Source organism: Malus domestica, chromosome 05, assembly GCF_042453785.1.
Source record: "Malus domestica chromosome 05, GDT2T_hap1".
NCBI lineage: Eukaryota > Viridiplantae > Streptophyta > Magnoliopsida > Rosales > Rosaceae > Malus > Malus domestica.
The window spans coordinates 33,265,681-33,290,768 of NC_091665.1; the positions used below are offsets into that span (position 1 = coordinate 33,265,681).

The following is a 25,088-nucleotide window of genomic DNA, read 5'->3' on the forward strand; positions in this document are numbered from 1 at the left end:
GTTAACTGGTGATATAACAGGACAATTACTGGACACCATGTGTCAGCCCACTTTAATATTAAAAAAAATAATTTAAAATTTTTTTAAATTTATAAAAAACAAACAGTCGTCTCCTCCATCCCCTGCACCCTCTCATCCCTACCTTCTCTCTTCTGCAACCCGCACCCCTTCCCTCCCTTCTCTCTTCTGCACCTGCACCACCATCCCTTCTCTCCTCTGCAACCCGTACCCACCCTCCCCGCACACTCAACTCAACAAAATCCCACCAAAGGAATTCCAATTCAACAAGAATTTGGTATTTTCAAGTATGGATCTTCTAACCCAGAAAATGCAATCGAAGCAAGTGGAGGAGACCCAAATCCTCCCAATTTCCCAGAAAACTATAAAGTTAAAAGAAAAAAAAATTCAGATCAACTAATATTGGGTTTCTTTTGTGAACCCAGAAAATTTGGGGTCTCTTTCGAAGTGAAAGAAAACGGAAATAGAAAAGGAAAATCATAAGGAAAAAGGAAGAAGAGGGGAGGAAGAAGAAGAGACGGGAGACTAGAGAAAAGGCCAGCGCCGCTGCATCAATGGCAGATTTTGAAGCTGCTTCAGCAGCTGATGCTGAGTCTACAAACTGCATATGTCCTCCTTCACACCACAGCATGCGATTCGCATCACAGGAGGGACGTACATCAACAGCCGCAGAGGGACGTAAATCGAAGGCCTTGGCGTACTCAGTGGCGATGAGGGAAGGTTAAGAGGCGATGATAGCCGCCAAGGAAGCCTCCACGGCAGCAACACGAGACTCCAAGGTAGAGTCGCAAGTAGCAGCGGATCGACCGGCGTGCACAGAAAGGAATCCAGGAATCGATATAGGTGATACCATTGTTAGAACTCAAATCTCAAACCCTAACTCAACCTTAACTAATGCACATAGAAGAGAGGGAAGGAGGAAGATAGAAGGAGCAGAGCTCCAATATTTTTTTTGTATTGATTTCTTGGTGTAAATTTTGATTTGGTAGGAGGGCTTGGTGGGTTCTTGCAAAGGAGAGAAGGGTGGGAGAAGAACGGACGGAGCGAGGGAGAAGAGGGTGCGGGGATGTGGGAGGAGACGGCTGTTTGTTTTTTTGTTTTATTGTTTTAAGTTTTTTAATTTTTAAAATTTAAATTTATTTAATTATTTTTTTAATATTAAAGTGGGCTTATATTGTTTTTCTGTTTTATTGTTTTAAATTTTTAAATTTTTAAAATTTAAAATTATTTAATTATTTTTTTAATATTAAAGTGGGCTTATATTGACACGTGTGGCTTCCACTAATTATTCACGTGGACACTACGTCATCAGTTAACAGAAATTCTAACAGACAACTTAACGGATATATAAGACTGTTCCAAAATTAACATTTTAGGTATGACTTTGGGACAAAAAAGATTTCATGTACTCAATGTTGAAAACCACAAAACTTAAGAGTAATAAACAAAGATTAACCCAAAAAAAAATATGACGTTGGGAGGTTACCAAGGAAGAAGTAACTGTCCACACCAACGTCATCAGTTTGTTCTCATGCAAAAAGATGACGTTGGGAGGTTAAGAAGGAAGAAGCTGTCCTCGCCAACATCATCTTCGCATGAGAAGATGCTACCTTTGGTAGGCTTTTGTTCATCCGTTTGAAAAGTGGCAGGAACATGGACTAGAGAGGAGAATATTTGAAATAATAACTCTGTAAGTGGAAGACTTCCATGAAACAAATTCACCATCATTGTAGAGTTACATTTCAATACCTACCTACAGTATCATGTGTAAGTTTCTCTTCAAATAACATTGCCCCACGGGGGAATGAAACCATGTTTCATGCAAATTGCTCTCAACTGACAAAACACTATTTTTTGTGCCGGTGATCCAATAGCAAGAGGCATCAGCAAGTACGAATCCCTATTTGAAACCGTAGCACAAAGCATTTGATTATGGAATCAAAACATAACCCTAACTAATCATTCATCACTATCGTCACTGTCATATTGGCACAATGATTGTAAAACATTGGTTGTAGCATTGGTTTTGCTCTTATCTGGTTTTGTCGAATTTTGAACCTCCTCTCCCGATTGTTTCTTCTTGTCTTCTGCTTCCGCTGACTTTTTGCCTTCAACCGCAACTGGTTTCTTAACTATAGCAACCCTAACAGTGGAGGACTTAAAAGGGAATTTAGCAGCTTCTGAGCCATTTCGATTCCCTGTCAATAGAAAAATAACAAAAAAGCTCAATAATTTCATATGGAGAGAATCCAGAAAGAAACAAATGATTGATTCAGGGGCGAGAACAATCTGCATGTGTTGTCTGAACTACCTCTATCAGAAATACTGCTGTTTGTCAACCAATCTGTTGAATTGGTAGGAAGCCCGTGAGTAAGCTTTTTCCGCTGCATGGAAAATATGTGCAAACAAACATTATAAGCTTACCATTGTCAGTTACACAACATGCAGATAATAGTTGCAACATAAAATGTGTTGATTGTTATTTAAGCAAGTTGAGGGTCTATAGACCACACAACAAGGAATTTATTCATTTCCCTCCACAGGATGCCTGACATATAGAAACCAGAATCAATTTTCAATTGCAAATGCAGACGCTACAAAAATTTTCCCCTAGACACAATTGCAGAATAGCACAGGGTTGGAAAGAGACGAGTGGATGGATGAAGCATAAAGCTGAGTTATTTTGATTATCGTATTTGCAAGAATCATCATGCAATTTCTAGATGAGTATATAAGAACACAGGATAAACACCAATAACAAAAACCGCACACTTGTTATACACCATACCAGGATGAGGATAAAAACCAAATAAAGTAGAGCTGGATCTAGAACCAAAAGTCCAACATACTATGTATTCTTTGATAAGATGCCAACATGTATATATCAAACAACTAATATGGCGTACCTTCGGTGAGGTTTCACCGTTGCCACTTAAAGGCTCAATCATATCTTCTTCATCATCTAAATCTTCATCGTGAATTCTTTTAATATAGTCTTTTGAGTTCTGCAAAAATTTTTTCAGTTGTATTAGAAACAAACAGCCCTCAAGAAAGAAAAGTAAAAATAAAAGCAAAAAAATGACCCCAAGGAGAATTAAGTTGGACATAAAACAAAGTAGTGCATAAATACTAACATGGAATACTATTGATTTTATGACTGCTTCATCCTCCTCTTCAATCCTTTTTTCCTGTGAAAAACATCAATCTTTGGTAAACTCACTAATAATAAAACTGCAACTACACAAGTAGCAGAGCAAGTTCAAGATAAAAATGAATGCACAAACAATTACCATTTTGTTTGAAAGTACAAGTATATGTAAATGATAAAACTCTTCAATCCTTTACATTCACCTTCCAAGGTAATGTATCACGTTTCAATAAACTAAACACATAAGGTTTTTGGTTTACCCATGGTTCAGGACACGAAGATAATTTGACTCACTTCCAACATATTAAATAAGTTGGCACAAGAAGCCTATCAAATTTCTTTGGTTATATAATTATTGTACCCTGAATTACTTGATGTTATAACAAATTCATGGAAACCACAACATCAGAGCTGCAAGTATTGCACACTTAAGGAACCATGCTCCTACATGTTTCTGCATTACAACAACTAAACAAATCCACAAGCGTATAGCACACAACATATGACACTGGACAGGGAACAATACCATATATACATGCATGTGTATTTATTGGTTTAAAGTTTAAATTGGTCTATATATGAACTGCTTATAAATCGTACCTTTTGCACGGATGTTTGTTTCAAAGCCTCCAACATAGCATCCACACTCACAGTCGCATGCCTGGACTGAAAACCATAAGCCTTGAATTAGTATCAGAGGATATTGACATGCAGCTGACACAAAGGAATTGAATAAATGCATAACATATTATTCATATACGTACTGACAGAAACAGAAAAGTCGTGCATTACAATTTAATGGCAGAACTGCATGATTACATCATGCCCATCCATCGATCAAATTACAAAAGAATAAAATTTGACGACTTATCACTAGACAAACAACTACTGAGACATCTACCTTCATGGACTTCATCTCATCCAAGGCAGCCATGACGTCCATCTCTCTTTTTGAATCCTGTGTTCTATTCTCCAAGGCTCTCATAGCATCTCCCATTTCTTCGGACTCCCTTTTCTGTTTCTCCTTATCTACTTCCTGAAAAGAAAAAACAAATACACAAAACAAGCGGTTAAGCAATGTTCATCACAGCATAAGAGAACCTGAAAACATGAAAGAACGGTAAGTGGAAAGTCATCATTTTTGTTTCTGTTTTACCTCATCTTCATTGCGCCAGGGTTCAAAATTACGTGTCGCACCAGCCTCAACAACATAGTCAGAATTCTGTGGGTCTGTCTTCATCGCGAGCTCGGCAGAGCACTTGGTACATTTGAAGTAAAATCTGAATATTTGAATTCCCAAATACGTCTGCAAATGATAAAACCATCAATAACCCAGTTCACGCAACACAACAAAAACCCTATTAAACCTATAAAAAAAATCAATCAATCAATCAAACACCAATTCCCTCATTCTCCTAAAAAAAATTTAAAAAAAATTTAAAAAAAACCTAGAATTCAAATCAAAGCGAATCAGGCTATGCAATTAAAAATCCTGGTGATTAAAGAACGACCCACGAACCTCTCCAACGACATCTTCTTTGCGAGAATTAAATTTGGTGCCTTTGTAGATGTAATTGCCGCAGGTGTTGCAGCGAATGCTCATCGGAAGCATCATCCGCACCTTTATCTGTTGATTCTTTGGCCTCCTGATCCTGGGCAGCTTCGAGGGGTCGAAGTCCGGCGGATAGTACTTGTTCAGAACCTTACGTTCTCCCATCTTTGATGCTCTTCGAAAACCCTAAATCTCCTTGATTCAACTCGAATTGCTTCTCTTCTGATCAAAATTTCACAGGAATTCAGTCGTCAAAATTTCTCATTTCCCTAACTTAATCGATACATTTATGTATATATCGGCGAAAGCCGAAACAAAGAAGAATTAATGTGAAATTAGGAGGAGAGGAGGGAGTGGAAGATGATACCTGTTGAGCGTTGAGTGCGCGAGTCACTTGGGATTGTTAGGGATTTTGGAGGGAAAAGAACTCAAGAAGAGAAAACCCAAGGGCGGGATTTGTCCGTGCCGCCACCGTCAGGTTTTTCTTCCATTTATCCATTAAGTATCACGAGCCAAACACGTGACTCACGTATGGGGGCAAAATGGCCCTGTCAAGTGTTTTTTAATTAATTACAAGCATTTTTATAAGAAAAAAAATTTTAATCAGTTTTTAATAAAAAATGCAAGTTAACTTTAGAAAAAAAAAAACACTAAAAGTGCTTTTGAAATTTTTTTTTTTTATAAATATTTTCAGATATTTAAAAGCACTTTTTTACGCAAGTCTTGAGACAATTAGAGCAATTCCACCCCTAAGGACTTTGCGCCAACACCCAGCGCATTTATCCACTCAAATGAACAGTAACAGACTCCAATGAACAGTAATAGGCCAAGGCACCTCTAAAAAAATGCGCTGGCACCTAGTGAAAAAATGCGTTGGCACAAACGATCTCCATCCCTACAAAATACGATGGCACCCAGCCCATTTAAAATATTTTTAAATTTTGTCTAAAAGAATAAAAAAATAAAATAGTTTTAATTTCGGATAGGATTTTTAACCAATCTCGTCACGTCACATGTCATTATCTGAACGTACTATTTTGTGAATAGATTTCCGCTAAGATTTTCAACCAATCCCGACACGCCACGTGTCACTTCCGTTTTACAATAATTTAGCCAAGATTTCGATAAGATTTTCAACCAATCACGTCATGTCACGTGTCATTATCTGAACGTACTATTTTGTGGATAGATTTCCGATAATATTTTCGACCAATCCCGACACGCCACGTGTCACTTCCGGTTTACAATAATTTAGCCAAGATTTCAATAAGATTTTCAACCAATCACGTAGTGCCACGTGGCATTGGCCAGAACCTCATCCTTTCTTTTTTTTGTCCATATAAACCCTACATCCCTACATCCATCCTCACACCAAGCTCAATCCTTCTTTTTAGCTCAGAATCCTTGTTCATCGTTTTCAAATCATGAGTTCTTATTACAATGTCTTCTTCAAGAAGGGTGTATAAACAGTTGCAGGAGCAACAACAAAGGTTGTTGGCACAACAGGCAGAATTGGCCAATCTCGAGGAAGGTGGAGGTGGAGGTGGAGATGAGGCTTTCTTCATGGAGGAGGATGAGGATGATTACCATAGAAGGCAGAAGGCCTCACATTCCCGCCGTGTCATGGAAGCCGTGGGCCAGATAGCCAAACCAAGACGTGTTGCAAACCTCGATAGAAAAATGGAAAAACAAGGTAAAAATCTATTGGAAGATTATTTTATTCCCAATAGCATATTCCCTGATCATATTTTTAGACGGTGTTTTAGAATGCAACGAAAGTTGTTCAACAAAATCATGAGTGATATTTGCAACCATGATTCATACTTTGTGCAAAAAGAGGATGCTTTTCATGTTCTAGGTCTTATTCCCAAGCAAAAAATTACGGCATCCTTGCGAATGCTTGCATATGGAGCATCTGCAGATCAAGTGGATGAGATCACGAGGATGGGAAAAACAACTGTTTTGGAGTCCCTGATGCGGTTTTGCTCTGCAATTGAAGCCCTCTACACCAATGAGTACCTCCGGACACCCACGCCAAGGGACATGCGAAGGCTTCTGAGGAAGGGTGAGATGCGAGGCTTCCCTGGCATGATTGGAAGCATTGACTGCATGCACTGGACTTGGAAAAACTGTCCAAGTGCGTGGCAAGAAGCATATGGCAACAGAAAATGAGCCAAAAGCATCATTTTGGAAGCGGTGGTTTCATTTGATACATGGATTTGGCATGCTTTTTTTGGTGTTCTAGGAGCTCAGAATGACCTAAATGTCCTTGCCCAATCCCCAGTGTTCGACGAACTGCTGCAAGGAAACTCGTCGAGATGCACATATTGGGTTAATGGTACCCAATACGAGGGATCATACTACCTTGCAGATGGCATTTACCCAAGGTGGTCAACATTTGTCAAAACAGTGCCACATCCATTGACTGAAAAGGGAAAACACTTTGCAAAATGTCAAGAAGGGTGTAGGAAGGATGTCGAGCATTGTTTTGGTATCCTGCAAGCTCGTTGGGTGATTATCAGGGCTGCAACTAGAATGTTTGATGTCGAGGCTTTTCGATCCATCATGATGACGTGTATTATTCTCCACAACATGATTGTTGAAGATGAGTATGATTATGATGTCGTCGATGAATATGAGCCGGATCCGATGAACAACTCAAGAACACGTATCTATTGTGCTCATGATGGGACCGAAGATCCAGTGCAACACGAGCCGTTGGAACGCGATGGACGTTACAATGAATTGATCGTTCAGCGGTACACTAATGTGCAAGAGCCATACTGGCACGTAACCTGCCAGAATGACTTGATTGAGCACCAGTGGGGATTGCATGAAGGCGAAGATAATTAGAATGAGGCTTGTGGTTGAAGAATAAATTGTATTTTTTTTTTAAGTTTATGTAATTCTATGTAGTGTGTTTTGTTTTTAAGTTTATTTGGTGAGTTTATGTAATTCTATTTATTTGGTGAGTTTATGTAATTCTATGTAGTGTGTTTTGTTTTTAAGTTTATTTAGTGAGTTTATGTAATTCTATTTATTTGGTGAGTTTATGTAATTCTATGTAGTATGTTTTGTTTTTAAGTTTATTTGTAGTATGTTTTGTTTTTAAGTTTATTTGGTGAGTTTATGTAATTCTATTTATTTGGTGAGTTTATGTAATTCTATGTAGTGTGTTTTGTTTTTAAATTTATTTGGTGAGTTTACATAATCTTATTTCATATGAAAAAATATTGAAATGTGGTGTAAAGGTGGAAGATGAGAGTTAGGTATTTATAGGAAAAAATTTAACATTTTTCAAAATTTTCTGTATTTTTTAATAATTTTTCTGTATTTTGTTAATAATTTTTAATGAATTTTAATATAGTTAATTAATCTGGACTGTTGGATTTGAAAAATATTCAAATCCAAGAGACAGGGAGTTGCCACGTGGCCAACAGTCATATTTCTAACCGTTGGGCCTTTTTTTTTTTTTTTTTTTTGTGAAAAAAACGTGGACCGTTGATCTTTGATTCGACGGTCTATTTTAAAAGTAAAATTTAAATTTTTTTTACCGTTGGAAATCCAACGGTCTAGAAAACTAGCCGTTGGAAATCCAACGGCAAAAAGGGAGCCACGTCACCAACTCGGGGGGGGGGGGAACTGAGTGCGCTTGCACGCGGGCCCGCGCTCTGAAATCCTGTCGGGCACTCGCGCCAACGCCTCCATGAAGCGCACGCGCCAGGCAAACTGCCCAGCTTCTTGCTCAGTCTCTTTTGGGCTGGTCCAGAGCCCAGCTCGGGCTGGGTACCAGTCAAGTTGAGGGGGTGGACTTGGTTGACAGGATGCTGGCCTTGTTTTTGTGCTGGGTCCTGGGCAAAGTCCACCGGGGTGGAATTGCTCTTATGGAACTCTTGAACTGGCCTAAAGCTCAATTAAGTACTGCCTTACCGTTGGTGTTGTCTCGGACTAAGAAGCTAGACTGTAATTTTAAGAAACCGTCCCAAATATTAAAAAAAAAAACTAATAATTTTAAAAACTTAATCATTACATTTTTCAATTGAGTGTCAGTTTTAATCTCAGATTGGGGTCTCAACTTCAATTTTCAACTCAAATATTTCAACGAGTACATGAAAACTCATGGATAAAAATAAGGAAAACTAATGAAAATGACTTGAAAACTTTGAGTTTTAATGATAAAGACAAAATAAAGGGTAAAGTGAATAGTAACATGATTGACTTTTTAGTGTAAAAATGTGGTTTTTCGTTAAAGTGAACAGTACCGGATGCTTTTCGTTAAAATTCCAATAAAAATATGATACATGATTACTAGAAGCTGTGTAATAAATTAATAATCAAAAAATAAAAATAAAAATAATATGCTTGTACAAAAACTGCCCGGCGGGTAAACTCCTCCGATTCAAAATTGCTTCAACTCCGAAGGCACGCCCTTGCATTTTCCCGCATTAGGAGATGTACTACTCCGTTGGCGCCCAACTCCATCAACAGCCTGCAGCAGAACCCTGGTTTGCCTGAAACAAGCCACACGTTACGAAAAGACATAACAAAGAGAAAACATAAGGATACCAAGATTAAGAGGAGAAACAGAACGGCGCAGCATATACAAGCATCCTACCGAGCAATAAACTAGTCATCCTCCATAGGCACCTCTGGAATGTCAAACCAATCCTCTTCGAAAGGTTTATTGATCACACCAACTGGAGAAGGTATGCGAAGTCAAGGGGAACACAGAATACTTTCCCTGTTTCAATATATGCTTGGAACTCAATGCTAATTGCTAAATATTGCAAGATCGCATGCCATTAGCAGCTTACAGTTCACGTTTTCAGATGCAATACAGAAAGGAAAAAAAATTAACTATTGCAAAACAAATAGTACAGATAAAAAAGGATATCAATTGACATGAGATCATCCTCTTTCTCACCACGATTGCGGCTATTTTCTAGTTCCCTTCTTATTTCAGGGGTTACCTACAATTGAATCGCCAAATACAGATTACATATTGCCATGGAGTTATAGCCACAAAGTTATAGAAATGAAATGCCTCAAGAGAAAATGCTCCTACCAAATAGTGTTTTTGCGTTTCAAGAAGATTTCTGAGATTATCTTTATCCTCCTTTTGCAATTCATTTTTGTACCTGCAAGGGATTACACCAGCTGTATATGAGGAAAAAGACGATCCAATTACGCTAACTATCATCAATATGCAGTCTAATCATCATTCAGGCACAGAAGAGATTATTAAAACTTTGCCCACCTTTGCACAAATGTAAGAAGTGACTGGTGCCATATCACAGGCATTACTCTTGTTTCCTCCATAAATCTCATAAAATGTGCAACAAGAGCGTCGAGTACGCGATATGGCAAGGCATACTTTTTATCCAAAAGAAGCTTTATAAAATAACTGCAACAATTCATAAAAACAGCATTGTCAAAACAATGTCGCATGCAAGGACCTTCTCCTTTATATTAACAAGAAGAGTGCTTCCAAACTGACCAACCATCAACTATCTAAATTCATTATAGTGGATAAATGTCACGAAAGGAAACTGATAGAAATTGTGCTTCATACAGGGAGGTTTATTGAATCAGATCTTCTACATTTTTCTACTGCTCGGAACGTTAGGCCTCCCCACCATACATTTCACCATATAAAAATCGTTTTGGCTTGAACGTCTTTCAAGTTAACAAATATCTTAAACCTTTTTTTCAAACTTTTACAGGCACAAATGCACCTATCTTGCAACCACATACTCTAAGAGAAGATATGTCTTTATTTCTTTCAAACCATTTTGGAAATACTAACTGTTACATGGTTCAATACCTCGTTGTGCCACAGTATTTCATTTCTGCAAGCTTCATTAATGCAACACTGAAAATACAGCAAAAGCATGTATCAGATATCTCCCAGGTAGATTATAAGGACCGTGAATAAACAGTATAACTTCCAACATCAGAAACAGAAAATGAAAGAATAACTTGCTAAAGACAAGACAAGCAAAACGGAAAAGTTAACCATAGATTGCTAACTTAAGAAATGAGATATAATCAAGAGATTTGTGCATAACATTTTTAAGTGGTTCTTAAAATTATTTTAAAAAAATTGATGCAATTGACTGCTCACAGCCTTTCTAAATGTAGGAATACATTGCAAGCCAACTGGTATAAACTAAACGTAGTAGTTATGTTAAAAGTATATTCTAGATAAAAATAATCCAAATAACAGATATAATCAACTTCTATTTCTTTTTAAATCCTTATCAGAATGGCTTCTAAGCCGTCACCCAACAAACTCTTCATCTTCAAGGGTCTATTTGGAAGCCTTCCGTTCTGACAATGGCAAATTGGTTCATAACTTATGGAATCAATACCAAATCTTGATAAGGCAGCTTACATACCTAGAATGAAGTGGAGGAATGGAGACCTTCTGTATAATGCTCCCAAAAATAACAGCTTCCCTTAGATTACATGTCCCTGACTGTTCAAGAAGAAAGAGAAATGGAGCCATGGGGGAAGTGCATTAGAATTAGGAAAACATCCATTCCAAAACCGTAAAAACATTTTAGATCCATGCATCCCATTAATATAATGAAATTGAGGTGAATATCAGATCTCAAAAACTTAGTTTGGATACATCCGAATGAACTAGCAAAAAGGTTAGCATCATAAACCCGTAACTTCAGTATGACAGAGAGAATGAAATCAATGAATGAGCTTCTGAAACAAACAAACAAACAATGCTTAAACTTCAAAATACTGCATTAGATGGAGAAGGATGGCATGTTTACCTCACACAAGGGAAACAGTATTCCTATAAAAAAGGCCGCAGGCTTGTACAAAGACTTCTTCAAAGATTGATATAGTGCAAAATGCAAGCGCTTGGGTTTGCGGATGTCTTCCCTCACCCTTGGGAGCAACACAAGCTTGTAGAAACGTTCTACCTTCTCCTTACTCAAATTGGAAGCAAAAATCCTCGTAGCTTGATACATTGCATTTGGTGACCAATTCTCAGGCTCAGTCAAATATAGGACATCCTCCCATCGTGGCACTGAAGGGATGTGTTTGAATGCCTTGGGAATCTTTCCAGCAGTGTACTTATTAAGAAACTTGCCAACCCTGCACAAACATCGAAAAAGTAAGACGTCGTCCTCATGGCCTAGCATTACTCGAATAACAGATATGCTAGGATAGCTTGATTACCCCTTATACAAATCTATGACAGAGGTATCCAATTTAGGCAGAGGCCTCGCATCTGCAACCGAACAAATCAAATCAACAAATGAAAATATACTAAAGAAACGACCTTCAGCTTTAGCTAATGAAAGAAGGAACAACAAAATCATATTCCATATCTACCTGAGCCGACATTTGAATCGTTCTCTTTAATTCTTGCGACAATGAGGTCTGCCAGAGTACGCTGCGGACCGGCATCCTTTGACAAGAATTGCTCCAATATTTTCTCATCATGTTCATCAATCTCATGTAATGGCTTCTCGCCATTTTCATCACTTTCCTGAAACTCATATTAAACATTTTTCATTCACAAATCAAATTAATTTCATCCAATTGAAACCTAACAATTAATAAAATTAATTAAACAACACAATTCAGCATTCATTTTACATTTCCTTTGTTTCCTCACAGATTCTCACCATTCAAACAAACTCAAAAATCCAATAAACAAACAATTAGCGATCAAAACTCACATCATAACCGTCAAATCGGCTCTGCGTTTCAGAGAATCCACCGAAATCATCGATATCCTCCTCTTCGCCGTCGGCCACCTCCTTCCGCGGCTCTTCCGATACATCCAGAAGCGAATTGTTAGGGTTTTGAGCGCGGTTCTCCTCGTCCTCTATCTCCCGCTGCTGAGCCAGAGCCTGTTTGAGGATCTTAGAGCTCATTCCGGAAGATATGAGCTTCTCCTCCTGCTGGTGCTGCTTCGACTTGGTCCGCTTCTTGGAGGCGACGGAGCCATTTTCTTCGGCGAGGAACGGCTCCGGATTCTGGTGCCTCTCTCTCTGCCTCTTCTTGCCCATTGATGCTGGTGCAGCTGCAGGCGAAGCCTTTTCTGCTATTGAAACTGGAAAGTTAAAACCCCCGCCACCTGGATTTCTTCAGTCTAAAACCCTAACCATAGACAAATTGCGGACCAAAAATTAAAAGAAAAATCTAGTGGGCCGGAAGGGCCCAACAGGAAGGCAAGAGAAATACGAATGGCCCACCTAATATTCTAACAAGGTGACAAAGGCCCAAGAAGAGCCCAAACTGAACCAAAATCTAAAGATTTTGTTCTAATTTCTATCTTATTTTTCTTTTTTTATGGAGAGTATTCTTTTCTTTTGTTGGATTATAAAATGATATTTTAAATTATTTTAATTTACGGGATTTAAGGTTTAAATTTATATATTTTGGTCTATATTGAAAGCTTAAAGTTAAATGGAAAGGGAGCTGACCAACCTGATGTAATAATCGTTAGAACAACTTCAATGCATAGTGTGAAATTGAAGATGTAAGTGGACCCTTTACATGTACGCAATATCTTTTGGTGCATTCTACTTTTTAATATTGCCTTCCTCTAATTATTCTCTTATGATTCTTCATTTCTCAAAGTGTGTCAATTTTCCTTCTGAATTCGAATTTAAGCTTTGTTTCGACGGGAAATAGCAAGATAAGGTACTATTCTTGATGAATTTGCTATTGTGGGAAAACAGAGAAACAGAAAGGCATGGTAGAGAACGGGAGCTAATATTAAATTTTGCTTATAAGAACTTGAAAACACCACATATTGTTAGAAATAATAGCGTCAGTTACATCCAGAAAGACACAATATGAAACTTGACCGAAGATACATAGTGTACTTTTGTTCTGAAGTCTGAAATTCGCGAAATATCCACATGTTTCAACGTGTGATAAACTGTATATGCGATTTTGATAACATCCCGGAAGCTGTTCTGAATTCCTTACCCTGCAAATTAGTTTACTGGCATCTAAACTGACTGATCTGCCAAACCTGGTAAAGAAGATTACAAAAATAACCAGGAGACTTGTAAGTTGCTTTTTCAATTCATAATTTCATATCACAAAAGTATGGCCATGTTTTATTTTTCACTTCCAATTGTCTGTATTTAAAATGTGATGTGCACAGTTAACATCGAATGTTGATGGATAGCGGGGGAAGCAATTGCGTTGGTCCAATATGTCCAAGCAACAAGGAGATACATAGGAAATTGATCGGTGAAACTTTGGTTGCACAAAAGAAACTGTAAATGGTATCATGATATTACCTCATCGACTAAACCACTTTCAACCAGAACCAGAAATCAATCTGAGTTTTTAGAGATAACCTGCAATTTCAGAACCTCTGAAATCAGATTCATAGCCATCTATAGTATAGTACAAGGAAATCAAGGCACCACAGGTAGAGGATAAAGAAAAATGTGAGAGTACATAGTTGATAAGTAAGACTGATGAACATGCATATTATAAGCTTACCTCTAGTATTAATGCTTTGGCATGCTCTTCCCACTCAGTAGCCCACCTCCCAGATGAAGCCATTTCCAATGCACCGTTCCTGAGAACCTTCAAGGAACCACATGCCTCTGGAAAACCCTTGAACAGCATCTGTACAGGTTATAAGAGAGATATTATCACGAAGATGGTGCACTAAACAGTAATCCAAAGTTTTGAGTCGTTGAAGTTAAGCAAATTACGTTAATATTGCAGTGGTTAGTCTACCATGCATATTAGTTTCATCTATTAACCACCATGACATCCACTAGGAGACACCAAAATATATATGATTTGCATTCTTTTTTACTGCATTTCATGCATTTCAAGTTACATGAATTGCATATGAGGTTTGTTACGCAAGTATTAATTGTTACAATCATTTTAAGTAGCAGTTGAAACATCCCGACAGAGAAACAAGCAAGCTGGCCAACTTACCAAAAGTTCATCCGCTAGTTCTGAAGACGATGAAAACAGAAGGCCGTTTTTCTCAACTTGCACTAGTTCCTTGATGCTTTGAAAAAAGATTACCATAACCAAGGACATCAGATTTTAATGTACAGCATCCCCAAAAGTCCATATAGAATGTCATAATAAGTAAGATTCCTATCGCATAAAGAAAGTAATTAATAAAAAAATGAGTTTACCATGAGTAGGAAACAGCACAAACTGGCAGTCCACAGCCAAACATGTCCACGACCTACTGCCAAAAAATGTACAATAACGCAAAGTGAAAAGCAGTTAGAGAAAATTCATATTGTTGTAGATCTATTCTAGTGCAGTATTCAGTTTACCCCTTACCTTCATGGGAAGATCCAACCCTGATGAGGACGTATGCAAGCATACACCAAGATCCGCTGATCCTGCAAATGTAAATAAATATATAACACTGAATACTTTTGGAAGAGCATATAATGTGCAAGGAACAATGGGGACAAAGCACAAGCAATTGAAAATAAAAGACCTACCAAGAAGCAATGGATAGTCCTCAGCAGACAACCACATAGTACGAAATGCCACGCGTTTGAGGTGTAATCTGCTAATTTTTTCTTCATATTTTTGCTTTTCGGGCCCTTTACCTACACGAATTAAATCAGTATGCAAGTGCGTAAGATGACCCCTCTCTCTCTCTCTCTCTCTCATAACAGATATGCAAGGCTAAAAGGAACCTGACATCCTAGAACAAAGAAATAGTTATACTCACCAGTAATGACAAATAACAGCCTAGGGTATAAGTATTGCTTCCCACTATGAATATCCTTCCAAAGAACCTCTTCTTTAGTAGAATCTTCTTCATTTAAAATAGCAGCAACACGCCTGTCATACATGACAGCTGCTTCCAAGAGAATTTCAAAATCTTCGTCAGGAGTCCTGTAAAGAACCATTCAAAAAGACAAATAAAAATTGAAAAATCAAATGTTTTAAACATGGGGTTTGTCTTTCACGTTACATCAAAGTATTCCACTGAATATTAGCTCACCAGCTTGTACTGCTAACTATGAGTGCTGGCCTGTGTGGCTTCAAAGTAACGTCAGTACCAACCAGAGAGGTAAATAGAGTATCGTTTATGTCTGTATTCACTTCCCCTGATCCTGTTAGATAAATGTTAACATATTCAAAGAACATTACTAATCGATGAAGGGCAGTCAAGAAGCAAATTATAAATTTAAAGAAACTGATTATTATTACCAGTGCTAGTGCAATCATGAACACCAAGTGGCTGCCTTAGATTTTTATCTAATCTGCAGAACAACTGCAGATAACTCACATGTTATACCAAATTCTCCAAACCAAAAAAAAAGAGTCAAAACAAGCTCAGAATTAGGCATTCAAACACCTTATGCTTTTCTTCAAGTGAAGCAGGTCGGAAAAACTCAGGAGGCTGATCATATAAAACTGTGGCTCTATCAATTTGGAAGACAACAGAAGACAAGTAAATATATATCACTTGATAATGAAGTTTTGTGAAGTAGCAATAAATTGTGAAATATTGAGCTGACCGTCTTACTTAATTCCCCAATTTTGAGCCAATTCATGTTGCATTGCCCTCGTTACACATAGGGAACCATCTGCCATCTTCCCGAAATACCTCTCAAACCTAATCAGGAAAGAGAAACTCAATCTACTGCACCACCAAAAATATGGCCTCAAAGAAAAGTCTAAAAAAATTCAATAGCTACCAACGGTATATTGCCACAAATCTACTACTTCTTCCAAGAGACAATGCCAGTAAAGTATATCCAAAATTATGCCAGTCAACAATAAAGGCAGATTTCCTAAGCCAGCTTGCCCATTTTACAGCCATTAAGGTTGGAACAGAGGGTGGATTCTGCACAAGCAAAATGAATCATAGGGTTTAGAGAAAGAACGTTCACATTCAATTCACTTACTCTAAAATCTAAATACAAAATTCAGGAACCAACTGAAATTTGTAGCCTAAAATTTGCAAATGGTTGGCACTTGGCAGCTAATTAATCAAATTTGAAAACTTGTCAAAGAGAAACAATTAAACATTGTCTAGTTTATAAAAAGCTTCTGCAACTTCCCAACTGGACCAGTACAAGCTCACCTGAACTAGATAAACATCGGGAGCAGGTATCTTAATGCAAAGAAACCAAAGAAGCATTATAAACTGAGTCACTGCCTTGATCAAAAGCACGAAGGGTCTAAGTATGTTGGGCAGGCCACGCGTAAATGTCTGCCACTGCTGCTGCCAACCAGAATCACAATAACTTTAATCTTGTGGACGACCAAAAAATTCGATAGTAAGATACTGCGGTAAAAAGAAAATTGCACTTCAACAATAACTACCATTTTGTGTATGTGAATGGACTGATGTTCAAGTAGAGCGGAATGGGGTTCGGAACCTGTCCAAACATTCCAACTCAAATCCAAATCAGCACTATGAGGTAACATTTAGATTCAAATTTGCTCAACAATGCACATAATTCTACAATCAAAGCAAAAGATGTACCTCCATATGCAACAATATCTACCTCCAGAGAAGCCTGAGACGCACATTCAATAGAAAAAATCACAAAAAGGTCCAAATTTCTCATGAAAAAGAGCAATTCCGACTTCAAAACACATTTCAAAAGCACAAAATGGAAAATTAAGAATTGGGTTGTTGCTAAATCAGCTGTAGAAGTTCAGGCGGGGGCGCTTACCTGTCGGGCAAGCGAAAGAGCGTGATACTGCATACGGGGGCTCCGCCCAATATCGCCCAGCACCACCACGCACGCCCGCCCTCTCTTCCCTCCTGCAATCAGAAATCCCAAACTCCTCAGAAATCTGCAAAGAAACGAGCTTTCGAGAAAAAAGAAAGAACGAAAAAGCTTGCCTTTGCCGGCCATGGTTCTCTGTTCCGCTTGGATTCTGATCTCCGACGGAGAGAGTGGTGCCAACTGCCAAAGGTGCAGACTTGCAGTTGAAGTCATGAGGAAGACGAAGGGAGAGAGAGCGAGAGTCGTGGGATGTCAAGGCGGGCCGGTTAACTGGGCTTGGGCGACCCAATTAGACCCAATTTCGCACGAGAAATAATAAAATGGGCCTACCCTTACCGGGTTTTCTTTCTTTTGGATTTGAACCATAAGAATTCACACTCATCCGAGATGCTTACTGACTCGGCGTCACCACCCATCCTCTCAAGCCGCGAGCTTTCGCCATTGTTAGGGTTCCGAATTTGCTTGCTTTGATCAGGACAGTGGAGGTTCCAAGGTGTTTTCTTCACATTCATTACATATTTTCATCTGGGTTTCAATAGTCTTGGTGTTTTGTGATTGGATTGTGTGCTTTTTTGTTGAATTGAAAAGCTATATGCTGTTAATTGTGGTGCAAAATTGTTCAGTTGGGAATTGGAGTTTTCTCTGCTGCTATATAATGTTTAGAAGTTTATTGGATTATGTTGGTGAAGAAATGGATGCGTTATTTGTGTAAAAACTTAGCTTAGCTTAATTTCATGACTTTGGGTCGGAAGGAAGTTGAGGTACCATTGATTGGCAGTTTGGGAAGTATCCAAGTTTTGTAAGCACCTGCAAGGTTTGGTAAACTTCCGACGGCGGGCATTTGTTCACATCCTCACATGGTCCGTCTAGAATCTAGATGAATACTCTATTCTCTTTGACTTGTTCAATTTGATGCTATAGAAATTCATTGGTTCCATTGACTTTTTCTGGGTCAATCTGATTTGTGCATTTTTTGTGTACTCTTCATTTCTTGTGTGTTTTGTGATGAAATCAGGTGAACACAAATATCACTGACTCCCAGCGCTGAACGGTATGGTAACTTGAGGAGAGCCCGTTCCCAGTGATTGCATCGGGTTCTCTGGTTTTTGAAAATTTTCGAAGTACATTTCCAGACTTTACACTGATCTGTGGTGCCTTCTCCTCTGTGATAAAATCGGAAAGCAGACTGAATTGTTTATCCAAAAAAAGTTGAGGAAAATTAACAGAACCAACCATGCAAACCGCTTCATATCTTCATCCGTTCTCTTATTTTGCTGACAGGTATCTAATTTTATGAATGTTCTCATCTCATTGTTTTTGTTTCTGTGTTCATTTTTTTTTTTAAGTTTCAATTAAAGTCTTGAAACATATTTCAGAAGAAGCCTTTTGAAACCAGATGGGTGGAGTAAATCACAAACCTCATATTCAAGTGATCTTGTCAGGAGAGTTCTGATTACTAGAAGACCTCAGACATGTAAGTTTCTCTTGCCTAAGCAACAAACCAGATTGTTTGCAATTCCCAACATAGATGATGGCCACCCTTCTGCCTCTGTGTTAGAAGATTCAAATACAAATCATGCACCCAATTCAGAAGCGAAGACGGTGTTGCACAAATGGTCACCTCCCACGTATATGTGGAGGGGGTTTTCAGCTCTTATCCTGGCAGGACAGGTTATTTTGAGAACTTTGAAGGGCAAAGTGCACTGGGGAAATACACTTCAGCAATTAAAGAGAGTTGGGCCAGGTTCAGTCGGGGTCTGTCTCTTGACTTCAACATTTGTTGGCATGGCCTTTACGATCCAATTCGTTAGGGAATTTACTAGATTAGGGTTAAGCAGAGCCGTTGGTGGGGTTTTAGCACTGGCTTTCTCAAGGGAGTTGAGTCCTGTAATTACATCAATCGTGGTTGCTGGGCGTATTGGAAGCTCATTTGCTGCAGAGTTGGGAACAATGCAGGTTTCTGAGCAAACCGACACTCTGAGAGTTCTTGGGGCTGACCCGGTTGATTATCTTGTGACTCCAAGGGTGATTGCTACATGTATTGCTCTTCCGTTTCTGACTCTAATGTGTTTCTCAGTAGGGATGGCATCCAGCGCCCTCCTTTCCGATGGCATTTATGGTGTTAGCATCAACATTATATTGGATTCAGCTTGCAGAGCTCTCAAACCATGGGATATAATTAGTGCAATGATCAAGTCACAGGTTTTTGGTGCGATCATATCGATTGTGAGTTGTGCTTGGGGAGTGACCACTATGGGAGGAGCCAAGGGTGTTGGAGAGTCAACAACTTCGGCTGTGGTTATATCTCTTGTTGGGATCTTTATCGCAGATTTTGTACTCTCGTGTTGTTTCTTCCAGGGAGTTGGAGATTCATTGAAGAGGCTCTAAGTGGTTGTTGATAAGCTAAAGGAGAGGCTGAAGCAGGAAATAAATCAAAGTATGTATTCTTGGCTGCGTGACATTTTCGCACAATGGCAGGTCAGCTTGTAGTACTCCTTGATGGTTGTTGAGGCATTATACAGAGGAATATATATTGTTTTTCTCCCCCCATCATTCGTTAATGCCGAATGCAGTGAGGAGAGCAGTTTTTGGAGTAATTTTGCATTAAGAATCACAAAAGACGACCTGAAGTATCTCATTGCAAAGTAAGCGGGCTCGGCGTTGAGAGTCTTGATGTAGGGTTTTGTACATCTCCTTTCACTGTTAATCGTTGTGAATTTTCTCTTAAAATAGCAAAACAACGTTGTTAAACGAGGCTATTGGAGATGCTCTTAGCTTTCCGCCATTGAAATTTCCAATTTCGACACAAGTTATATCATGAAAATTTCGTTTTGTGACATTTACTGCCTAGCTAAACTAACTTTTGCACAAAAACACCACATTTCAGGGAGACTTAACGATTTCCCGTGACTTGCATGTGACAACTATTATTTTGTGTTACTTTACCACCTTAATGTTTTTTTCGTGCCAGATTGCTACCTGAATTTGTTTTTGCATCAAAACTACATGATAAATCGTATCTAAGATTGTTTTGGTCAAAACTAAAAGAATCAACAATGAGGGTTTCGAAAATTATTCCCCAAAACTTGAATGCCGTTTAGAGGTAAAACGACACAAAAACGGGTTCAGGTGGTAAAGTCACACAATATAGTGGTCGCGTGACTATTTTTAACGAAAATTTCTACAATCTGGACATTATGTGGTATATCAGAATCATTTAACTGCAGCAAAGGAGATTGTCGTAATAGTTATATGACGATCGATATTTCTGTTTAATGGAAAAAATATACAGTGAAGGGCAGCAGCAGTAGCCATGGAAATATTATCTCACCGTCCAGCATCATTACAGAAAACGCAGAAATAATAAGGAATCCAAGAACAAAGGCAGGCTGTGGAACCGATCACATCAACTCTCAGCTTGTAAAGGTTTATCCACCGCCATTCATTTGAATGTTTCTATAACCTTGGCTGATGGCGAGGGCGAGGAGCGTCCCAGTCAGTCACAATGTGATCGCGGGTGATCTCTTTGAGCGAACGGCATCCACTTAATGCCATGGTTAGCTCAAACTCTTCGCGCAGCATTTGGAGTACCTTTCTAATGCCAGCCTCTCCTTCAGCAGCGAGAGAGAACACCACAGGGCGCCCAATCTGCGAGAGAAGCAAGTCTCAGTATGTTTTGATAGACAGTATAATCTTTTCGCGGAGGGGGTGGGTGAGTAATATATGGATGGAATAAGTGCTTCTACATGGAAAAATCATGATCAAAACTTGACTTACAAATATGCCAGAGGCACCCAAAGCTAATGCTTTGAAGACATCTGTTCCTCGACGGACACCACCATCCAAGAAAACAGGAATGCGTCCTTGTGCACCTTTAACAACCTAGTTGTCAAGACAGCGCCGCCATGTCAAAACATTACGAAAACTAGGATGGTATAGGTGCATGTTTACTTAACATTTAGGAGATGCACTACAAACAGCTAAAATCAAGTTTCTGTACCTCTTCGAGGGCCATGATAGTCGAAGGGACGTAATCAAGTTGGCGAGCTCCATGGTTGGACACAATAATCCCAGCTGCTCCAGCTTGTACTGCAATCCTTGCTGCATGATATGAGCGTAGAAGAGTTATACAAGCATTACAAACCTATCATAACGACGGAGAGAAAAGGAGCTCAAATACATACCATCTTCGGCAGTGAGAACACCCTTAACTAGGATAGGCAGTGAAGTGATTGTCTGAAGCCACTGCACATCCTGTTGAAATATCGGGGCAGATCATTAGATGCATATCAACTTTTTATTCAAAAATAAGGCATACATGCTGAGAAAACATCGCTTCCTCACAAACATCCAGCTGGATATGCCCAGCCAAAACACCTTCATTATTTTAAATTTGCATACTTTTCATCAAAAGATGGAAGAACCTACATTTGTACTTTTCAATTCGTTCTATTGAATGATCTAGAAATATTACACTTTTGTTGATATTCCATCCTTTTATTTTGTTGGACTCTTTTTAAACTTAAATGATGAAGGCTAAATAACTTGTGACACCAAGTTGTAAATTTTCCACATTATGAGCCTTGCTTAGAAGTTCATGTATCTCGACATTCGGTGTTATCTGACATACCTTCCAGCTAAGAGAACGATCGATTTGACCAGCAACGTATGAAGCAAGTCCAGAGTCAGCAGCCTGAAGGAGCCCCACACCGCAAATTAAACATAAAAGACATTATTCTGAAAATTAGGACAGCACAGTTTATACTCACTTTGTCCATCTTTCCGAGGTCCAAACCCTCAAAGTTCTTCAGTGTCAAAAACGGAGGCAAGGTAAATCTGCAAGGTACCAAATAAGAGGTATTAACAAGATTAAACTCTTCCACATGTTAAGCTTGCATCAAATGCCGAACTGAATTAGTCTTATTGAACCGATGAAAGTAAAAACACTCACACGCACACGCACATGCACATATACAAATCTTCACCAAATTTATTTATTTATCTTACTAGGTTGATATGAATGTTTTGACCAGCTGATATTGCTATAACAGTTATGGACATGAAGTTGACCTGTTCTTGATGTCAGCTTCTCTGCGACCGAGCCTTGGGGTATCAACTGTAAGAGCAATAGCCTTGAACCCAGCCCTTTCAGCTCTTCTCACCAGCTGAGCAACCACATTCCTGTCCTTGTAGACCTTATAATAATGACCAGCAAAACATGGATCGCATAAGGCAAGGAAACATTTACTCAAAAGTCATAACTCAAGACCAGGGACAATTGGGTGTCGTAACTAACGAATAGAAATGAAATTAGTATTTAAGCTTACATAGAGCTGGAAGAAACGGATTCCAGGTCCAGTTGAAGCAACCTCTTCAACACTTGAAGTAGCCCATGAAGATAAGGTCTGAAACAATCAACACGGGGTAGAAGTAAAGAACATAGACAGAACTTGTAATATAAGAGCAAACCAACATGTAAAAATCCGATAAATAAAATAAGTGTAGGTCAGCTATTGAAGACAATTGATCAAGGTCAACAACGGTACCATAATTGTTCCTGCAGCTGATGCTGCCCTCGCAGTAGCATATTCACCTGCAAGAATTCTCATATCATCGTCAGATGGATACCATGGCTTCCTTGAAGAGTATTAGGCATGACACTGGATGCCATTTTACAATGGATCGAAAATCCGATGTTTGTTCACCCTTTGTACAATTTTCTCATTGTTTTCTCAAAAAAATTTACACAGATTAAAAGTGTTCTCAAGCTCAGCACACTGTATGGGGGCTATCCATGTTGTAAGTATATTAATCATGTAACCCCGTGGTGACTTATATGATCAAGGTAAATCTTATGTTGTCAATAACTTACATGGGGTAAAGATGATATTAATACACATGATACAGTCCAATTCTAAACGCAATATCCAAATATCAGCTCAAGAGCAAGGAGAGATGGCTCACCATTCACCAGTTGCGCTATGTTCTTCCCAAATGAAAAACTACTCAATCTTAATAACGTGAATCAATAGCATACCTTCAGGATGGGCCATTTTCTGCATGGCTGTTGGGGCAATCATGATGGGCATTGAGATCTTGAAGCCCAAAACAGTGGTGGTCATGTCTATGCGGCTCACATCAATGAGAATACGGGGTCGAAACCTATGTTTGATGACAATACGTTGTTTCATGAGAACTCCAAAGCTGATACTTTATACAGAAAAAAGGGCACTGCTAGATAAATACCATCGAGTACTACTTTATAGTTTTTACTGAGTATCTCAAGATAAAGATTGAATTCTTACAGAATTCTCGCGAAAGCATTTCTGTTTTCAGCAAGAGTCCACTGGTCCTCTGCTCCTGATGCATAGTAGTCATAGACCATCTTTGGCAACTTCTCCTTTGCGATGGCCTCATACTCGCTGACGTTGGTAATCTCCATTTTACAAGTTGACGGTCGACGCTTCCCTGAAAAATATGTATTTAACATCAACATCATGCTAATGAGATCATATTCTGGATGCGGACACAGCTTGTTCTTCCCCTTTTCTCTTTTTCCAGAAGTTAGAAACAAGAAAGTACTCAAATATCAGAGGAAGTTAAGACACACAAATTTGCATTAAGAAACAGTTCTTGCACTCGCACTCGCACACACACATAAGGCACTAAACTGAATCAAAATCATTGATCATATGTACTCAGGTTGTCAATAAAAGATAGGTTATGTCCCCATGTCAGCTAAACTACTTTCTTGCTTAAGGTAGATACTAGATTAAGAAGAATAATATTGGGATTACGAAGAATAAAATTGATATATATAAAAAGGACTGAATCCACTGCAACCTACTGCATCTCGAGTTTAAACCCTCCCCTCACCTTAGTGTAACTTAGAGTAGTAGTAACGCTCGTAATAAGAACAAAAAAAAAAAAAAAAGACTAAACCCAATTCACTGTTAAGGAAAATACAACCAGGGCATGCTCAATTCCCCACTTTAATTGGTTCCAAAAGCATAAAAAGCCATTACGAAGTGAGATTGCAAAACTCACTTAAAAAATTGCACCAAGTTACAATCTTTCTGTTTTGTGGGCAACAAGTTATAATCTTTCCAAGCAAGTTTGAGAATACTAGTAAAAGAAAGAACACAGAATTTAAGAGGAGAGAGAAGAAAACCTGAAGTTTGAGTCCAAGACTATGCAACAAAGTGCATCAAGAGGAAGCAGTGCAAAATAGATATAGAACAGATAAACAAAGAGATTATAAGTATGAGGTTGCATGCAGACAAACTGGGTGGGGCTCATATATTCTTGAGAGAGAGAGAGAGAGAGAGAGAGAGGGAATGGATGAGCATTTGGAGGTGGGAATTGGAAACCAAATCGGATGAGGGGAAGAGAGAGAGAGGGTGTCATCCACAGAAGCCTTGTGTGTTTCACAGTTTTCCTCTTGCATTATGATTTTCTGAACCCCAAAAAATGAAATTTGGATAATAAAGATTTGTCCTTTTAATTGAAAAATAGACAATTTAAGGACAAGTGACAAATTTCCCTCCTTTTTATCCTTCTTCTGTGTTGTCATGCTTGATGTTTGACTTCTACTTCCAGCCAAAGATGACTGGTTACTGGTGTGGTGAGTCTGGGA

General features: G+C 38.7%; 6 protein-coding genes across 13 annotated transcripts; 2 read left to right on the forward strand and 4 right to left on the reverse strand.

Annotated features, from left to right (window-relative positions):
* Positions 1 to 1,689: 1,689 nt before the first annotated feature.
* LOC103435658 (uncharacterized) lies at positions 1,690 to 5,312 on the reverse strand. The gene is made up of 9 exons (XM_008374054.4): positions 5,086 to 5,312; positions 4,686 to 4,940; positions 4,323 to 4,472; positions 4,068 to 4,202; positions 3,767 to 3,832; positions 3,153 to 3,206; positions 2,925 to 3,023; positions 2,330 to 2,402; positions 1,690 to 2,216 (listed from the first exon to the last, which is right to left on the reverse strand). The coding sequence occupies exons 2-9, from the start codon at positions 4,881 to 4,883 to the stop codon at positions 1,978 to 1,980; spliced, it is 1,014 nt and encodes a 337-aa protein (XP_008372276.2). The 5' UTR covers positions 4,884 to 4,940; positions 5,086 to 5,312; the 3' UTR covers positions 1,690 to 1,977.
* Positions 5,313 to 6,281: 969 nt separating this feature from the next.
* Positions 6,282 to 7,571, forward strand: LOC139196218 (uncharacterized). The gene is made up of 2 exons (XM_070821888.1): positions 6,282 to 6,411; positions 6,964 to 7,571. Exons 1-2 carry the CDS (start codon positions 6,282 to 6,284, stop codon positions 7,569 to 7,571), a joined length of 738 nt encoding a protein of 245 aa, XP_070677989.1.
* Positions 7,572 to 8,724: 1,153 nt separating this feature from the next.
* On the reverse strand, positions 8,725 to 12,845 carry LOC103419871 (bystin-like). Of its 2 annotated transcripts, XR_011580629.1 has the most exons (12): positions 12,425 to 12,845; positions 12,075 to 12,231; positions 11,919 to 11,970; positions 11,507 to 11,834; positions 11,117 to 11,196; positions 10,543 to 10,590; positions 9,976 to 10,122; positions 9,784 to 9,856; positions 9,613 to 9,688; positions 9,334 to 9,424; positions 9,020 to 9,229; positions 8,725 to 8,857 (listed from the first exon to the last, which is right to left on the reverse strand). XR_011580629.1 is itself a non-coding variant. In XM_008357958.4 (11 exons), exons 1-10 carry the CDS (start codon positions 12,755 to 12,757, stop codon positions 9,345 to 9,347), a joined length of 1,374 nt encoding a protein of 457 aa, XP_008356180.2. In that variant the 5' UTR covers positions 12,758 to 12,845; the 3' UTR covers positions 8,985 to 9,229; positions 9,334 to 9,344. The 2 variants fall into 2 exon arrangements, 1 of the variants encoding a protein (XP_008356180.2); XM_008357958.4 differs by lacking the exon at positions 8,725 to 8,857 and having other exon boundaries at positions 8,985 to 9,229.
* Positions 12,846 to 13,447: 602 nt separating this feature from the next.
* On the reverse strand, positions 13,448 to 17,739 carry LOC103435652 (UDP-glycosyltransferase TURAN-like). Of its 4 annotated transcripts, none has more exons than XR_003773514.2 (18): positions 17,569 to 17,728; positions 17,396 to 17,487; positions 17,203 to 17,236; positions 17,040 to 17,095; positions 16,798 to 16,938; positions 16,409 to 16,557; positions 16,237 to 16,326; positions 16,066 to 16,132; positions 15,918 to 15,981; positions 15,709 to 15,820; positions 15,433 to 15,599; positions 15,197 to 15,307; positions 15,030 to 15,091; positions 14,876 to 14,931; positions 14,667 to 14,742; positions 14,214 to 14,342; positions 14,006 to 14,065; positions 13,448 to 13,731 (listed from the first exon to the last, which is right to left on the reverse strand). XR_003773514.2 is itself a non-coding variant. In XM_008374047.4 (18 exons), the coding sequence occupies exons 1-17, from the start codon at positions 17,663 to 17,665 to the stop codon at positions 14,042 to 14,044; spliced, it is 1,521 nt and encodes a 506-aa protein (XP_008372269.3). In that variant the 5' UTR covers positions 17,666 to 17,739; the 3' UTR covers positions 13,448 to 13,731; positions 14,006 to 14,041. The 4 variants fall into 4 exon arrangements, 3 of the variants coding, with proteins under 3 accessions (XP_008372269.3, XP_008372270.3, XP_008372268.3); XM_008374047.4 differs by having other exon boundaries at positions 14,876 to 14,928; positions 16,798 to 16,935; positions 17,569 to 17,739; XM_008374048.3 differs by having other exon boundaries at positions 14,876 to 14,928; positions 15,709 to 15,814.
* A 50-nt stretch (positions 17,740 to 17,789) lies between these two features.
* On the forward strand, positions 17,790 to 20,291 carry LOC103435653 (protein TRIGALACTOSYLDIACYLGLYCEROL 1, chloroplastic-like). 4 transcript variants are annotated; one of them, XM_008374049.4, is made up of 3 exons: positions 17,790 to 17,945; positions 18,468 to 18,733; positions 18,829 to 20,291. In XM_008374049.4, the coding sequence occupies exons 2-3, from the start codon at positions 18,687 to 18,689 to the stop codon at positions 19,838 to 19,840; spliced, it is 1,059 nt and encodes a 352-aa protein (XP_008372271.2). In that variant the 5' UTR covers positions 17,790 to 17,945; positions 18,468 to 18,686; the 3' UTR covers positions 19,841 to 20,291. The 4 variants fall into 4 exon arrangements, with proteins under 4 accessions (XP_008372271.2, XP_008372272.2, XP_028958541.1 ...); XM_008374050.4 differs by having other exon boundaries at positions 17,801 to 17,945; positions 18,832 to 20,291; XM_029102708.2 differs by having other exon boundaries at positions 17,833 to 18,312.
* A 397-nt stretch (positions 20,292 to 20,688) lies between these two features.
* LOC103435655 (glycolate oxidase) lies at positions 20,689 to 24,923 on the reverse strand. The gene is made up of 13 exons (XM_070821138.1): positions 24,624 to 24,923; positions 23,758 to 23,920; positions 23,490 to 23,614; positions 22,999 to 23,045; positions 22,780 to 22,857; positions 22,523 to 22,647; positions 22,222 to 22,288; positions 22,083 to 22,145; positions 21,637 to 21,706; positions 21,453 to 21,553; positions 21,230 to 21,334; positions 20,879 to 21,100; positions 20,689 to 20,836 (listed from the first exon to the last, which is right to left on the reverse strand). Exons 2-12 carry the CDS (start codon positions 23,892 to 23,894, stop codon positions 20,909 to 20,911), a joined length of 1,110 nt encoding a protein of 369 aa, XP_070677239.1. The 5' UTR covers positions 23,895 to 23,920; positions 24,624 to 24,923; the 3' UTR covers positions 20,689 to 20,836; positions 20,879 to 20,908.
* Between the last annotated feature and the right edge of the window lie 165 nt (positions 24,924 to 25,088).

Coding starts and splice junctions, on each gene's coding strand:
- LOC103435653 (XM_008374049.4), top strand. CDS start 18,687: ATGCAAACCGCTTCATATCTTCATCCGTTCTCTTATTTTGCTGACAG. Junction 18,734..18,828: donor TTCTCTTATTTTGCTGACAG/GTATCTAATTTT, acceptor AACATATTTCAG/AAGAAGCCTTTTGAAACCAG.
- LOC139196218 (XM_070821888.1), top strand. CDS start 6,282: ATGGAGGAGGATGAGGATGATTACCATAGAAGGCAGAAGGCCTCACAT. Junction 6,412..6,963: donor TAGAAAAATGGAAAAACAAG/GTAAAAATCTAT, acceptor TTGGTGTTCTAG/GAGCTCAGAATGACCTAAAT.
- LOC103435652 (XM_008374046.4), bottom strand. CDS start 17,665: ATGACTTCAACTGCAAGTCTGCACCTTTGGCAGTTGGCACCACTCTCT. Junction 17,237..17,395: donor CTCTTTCGCTTGCCCGACAG/GTAAGCGCCCCC, acceptor TGTGCGTCTCAG/GCTTCTCTGGAGGTAGATAT. Junction 16,939..17,039: donor CCATTCACATACACAAAATG/GTAGTTATTGTT, acceptor TCTGGTTGGCAG/CAGCAGTGGCAGACATTTAC.
- LOC103419871 (XM_008357958.4), bottom strand. CDS start 12,757: ATGGGCAAGAAGAGGCAGAGAGAGAGGCACCAGAATCCGGAGCCGTTC. Junction 10,123..10,542: donor AAATACTGTGGCACAACGAG/GTATTGAACCAT, acceptor GAATTGTTGCAG/TTATTTTATAAAGCTTCTTT. Junction 9,857..9,975: donor CTTCTTACATTTGTGCAAAG/GTGGGCAAAGTT, acceptor AATCCCTTGCAG/GTACAAAAATGAATTGCAAA.
- LOC103435655 (XM_070821138.1), bottom strand. CDS start 23,894: ATGGAGATTACCAACGTCAGCGAGTATGAGGCCATCGCAAAGGAGAAG. Junction 23,046..23,489: donor GAAAATGGCCCATCCTGAAG/GTATGCTATTGA, acceptor GAATTCTTGCAG/GTGAATATGCTACTGCGAGG. Junction 21,335..21,452: donor CTATCATGGCCCTCGAAGAG/GTACAGAAACTT, acceptor CTTGACAACTAG/GTTGTTAAAGGTGCACAAGG.
- LOC103435658 (XM_008374054.4), bottom strand. CDS start 4,883: ATGGGAGAACGTAAGGTTCTGAACAAGTACTATCCGCCGGACTTCGAC. Junction 3,207..3,766: donor AACAAACATCCGTGCAAAAG/GTACGATTTATA, acceptor TGTTTTTCACAG/GAAAAAAGGATTGAAGAGGA. Junction 2,403..2,924: donor ACGGTGAAACCTCACCGAAG/GTACGCCATATT, acceptor TTTTCCATGCAG/CGGAAAAAGCTTACTCACGG.